Source organism: Gekko japonicus, unplaced genomic scaffold (genome assembly GCF_001447785.1).
Source record: "Gekko japonicus isolate JY-2015 unplaced genomic scaffold, Gekko_japonicus_V1.1 scaffold1548, whole genome shotgun sequence".
NCBI classification, from domain to species: domain Eukaryota; kingdom Metazoa; phylum Chordata; class Lepidosauria; order Squamata; family Gekkonidae; genus Gekko; species Gekko japonicus.
This window is the reverse complement of record NW_015170328.1, coordinates 464763-466582: the sequence shown is the minus strand read 5'-3', so window position 1 is coordinate 466582 and position 1820 is coordinate 464763. Positions and strand designations below refer to the sequence as shown.

Genomic DNA, 1820 nt, shown 5'->3' with positions numbered 1-1820 from the left:
CAGGGGGTGTGGCATATGCAAATAAGTTGTGCTAATGATCTCCTGCACCTCTTTTTCTACGAAACGACCCCTGCTCAGAGGTATAACACAGAAAGATGGGAGTACTCCCTGTTTCAAGGTGAGAAGAAAAAAATGGTAGGCAGGTAATTTATATCAACTCAGGAAGGTGGGGTAGGGCTGAGTCATTTATCTTGTAGGTGCTTTTGTGTTCGACCTCTGAGGATGCCAGTCGCAGCTGCTGGCGAAACGTCAGGTCCTACGATGCCAAGACCATGGCCATACAGGCCAGAATATCTACAACAACTAATGAACTCTGGCTGTGAAAGCCTTCGACAACATATTGAGAGAGCAATATTTTATCTGGCCGCCCCATGTTTTCTCATTGTGCTCTCCCCCCCCCCAATCCATCACACAGCATTAATGATAAGACCGGCAAGGGCAAAGCGACGCAGCAGTTGACCCCGATGTGTGAAGTCATGGACAGTAATGAAGGAGAAGGGGTGGAGAAGAAGGACGAAGAAGGCGATGCGGAGCTGGACCTCTCGAGCCAAGGGGCCACCAAGAAGGTTGTGCCTGGCATCATCTACCTGGGTCACATCCCTCCCCGCTTCAGGCCCCGGCACGTCCGCAACCTCCTGAGTGGCTACGGTGAGGTGGGACGTATCTTCCTGCAGCCTGAAGGTGAGCGTGTGGTCCTTAACGGGAGGGAGGGAGGGACAGAGGGAGGCAGGGTGGTGGTGACGGTCGGGTTAGCACGGATAACAGGAAGTACCTCTTCACCCAAAGAGTGATTCACACATGGAATTCACTGCCACAGGAAGTGGTGGCAGCTACGAGCATGGACGGCTTCAAAAGGGAATTAGATAGGCATATGGAGCAGAGGTCCATCAGTGGCTATTAGCCACAAGGAATAGATAGGGGCTCTGGGGCAAGTGATGCTCTGTCTTCTTGGTGCTTGGGGGGGGGCAACAGTGGGAGGGCTTCTAATGTCCTGGCCTCACTGGTGGACCTCCTGATGGCACCTGGTATTTCTGGCCACTGTGTGATACAGAGTGTTGGGCTGGATGGGCCTTTGGCCTGATCCAACATTGGCATCTCTTATGTTCTTATGTTCTTATTTTGTGTGGTTAGGTGTGATGTAGTTTTAAATTCCTTCTTGTTTCTTTCTCTCGCTCCAAACACCTATCACGGCCACCAGGAATTTAATTCCATTCTTTAATCCACCTTTCCCACAGTATTGTGCCCAAGCTGTAAGGCTCCTTCGTTGGACTATGTGGCTCTGAGGATCTTATATTTTAAACAGCTCATGACCAGTGTTCCCTCTAAGCTGAGTTCGTGTGAACTAGCTCGCAGTTTTTTAGCCTCCGGCTCACAGATTTTTGTCTTCGCTCAGGAAGGAGGTCTCCAGAAAACTAATTGATGCAGCAGCCAAATCGCTCACTCACGACTTTAATGCTAGGAGCTCACAAAGGAGAATTTTTGCTCACAAGACTCCACCGCTTAGAGGGAGCGTTGCTTATGACTCTGGGTTAACACTAAACAAGATAAAACTTTATTGGTAAAAGAAGCGTATTGGTTACAAGACGCTTTGTTAAGCTGCTTAGTAGAATGTTTCCCTTTTGCTCTGGTCTCTGCCAGCTTTTTCCCTCCTCACACTCTTAAAATACTCTGACTATATTAGATTTTGCCTAATATGCCCCCTTAAGTATATTTTCTTCTTCCTTTAGAATCTTAATGCCTTTCACAGCACTTCTTTATGATTCTGTTTGGGAAGACTGCTTCTCTGACTTTGTAGAATGATCACAACTGATAGCTGCTGA

General features: G+C 48.2%; 1 protein-coding gene across 2 annotated transcripts in view; it reads left to right on the top strand.

Moving 5' to 3' along the window:
- ABT1 (activator of basal transcription 1) overlaps window positions 1-1820 on the top strand; it is a 10245-nt gene that overhangs the window by 1691 nt on the left and 6734 nt on the right. For both annotated transcript variants that reach the window (XM_015418120.1, XM_015418121.1), the window contains exon 2: window positions 416-681. In XM_015418120.1, the coding sequence (XP_015273606.1) occupies window positions 465-681 (217 nt within the window). In that variant the 5' untranslated portion in view covers window positions 416-464. The remainder of the gene's footprint in view (window positions 1-415; window positions 682-1820) is intronic.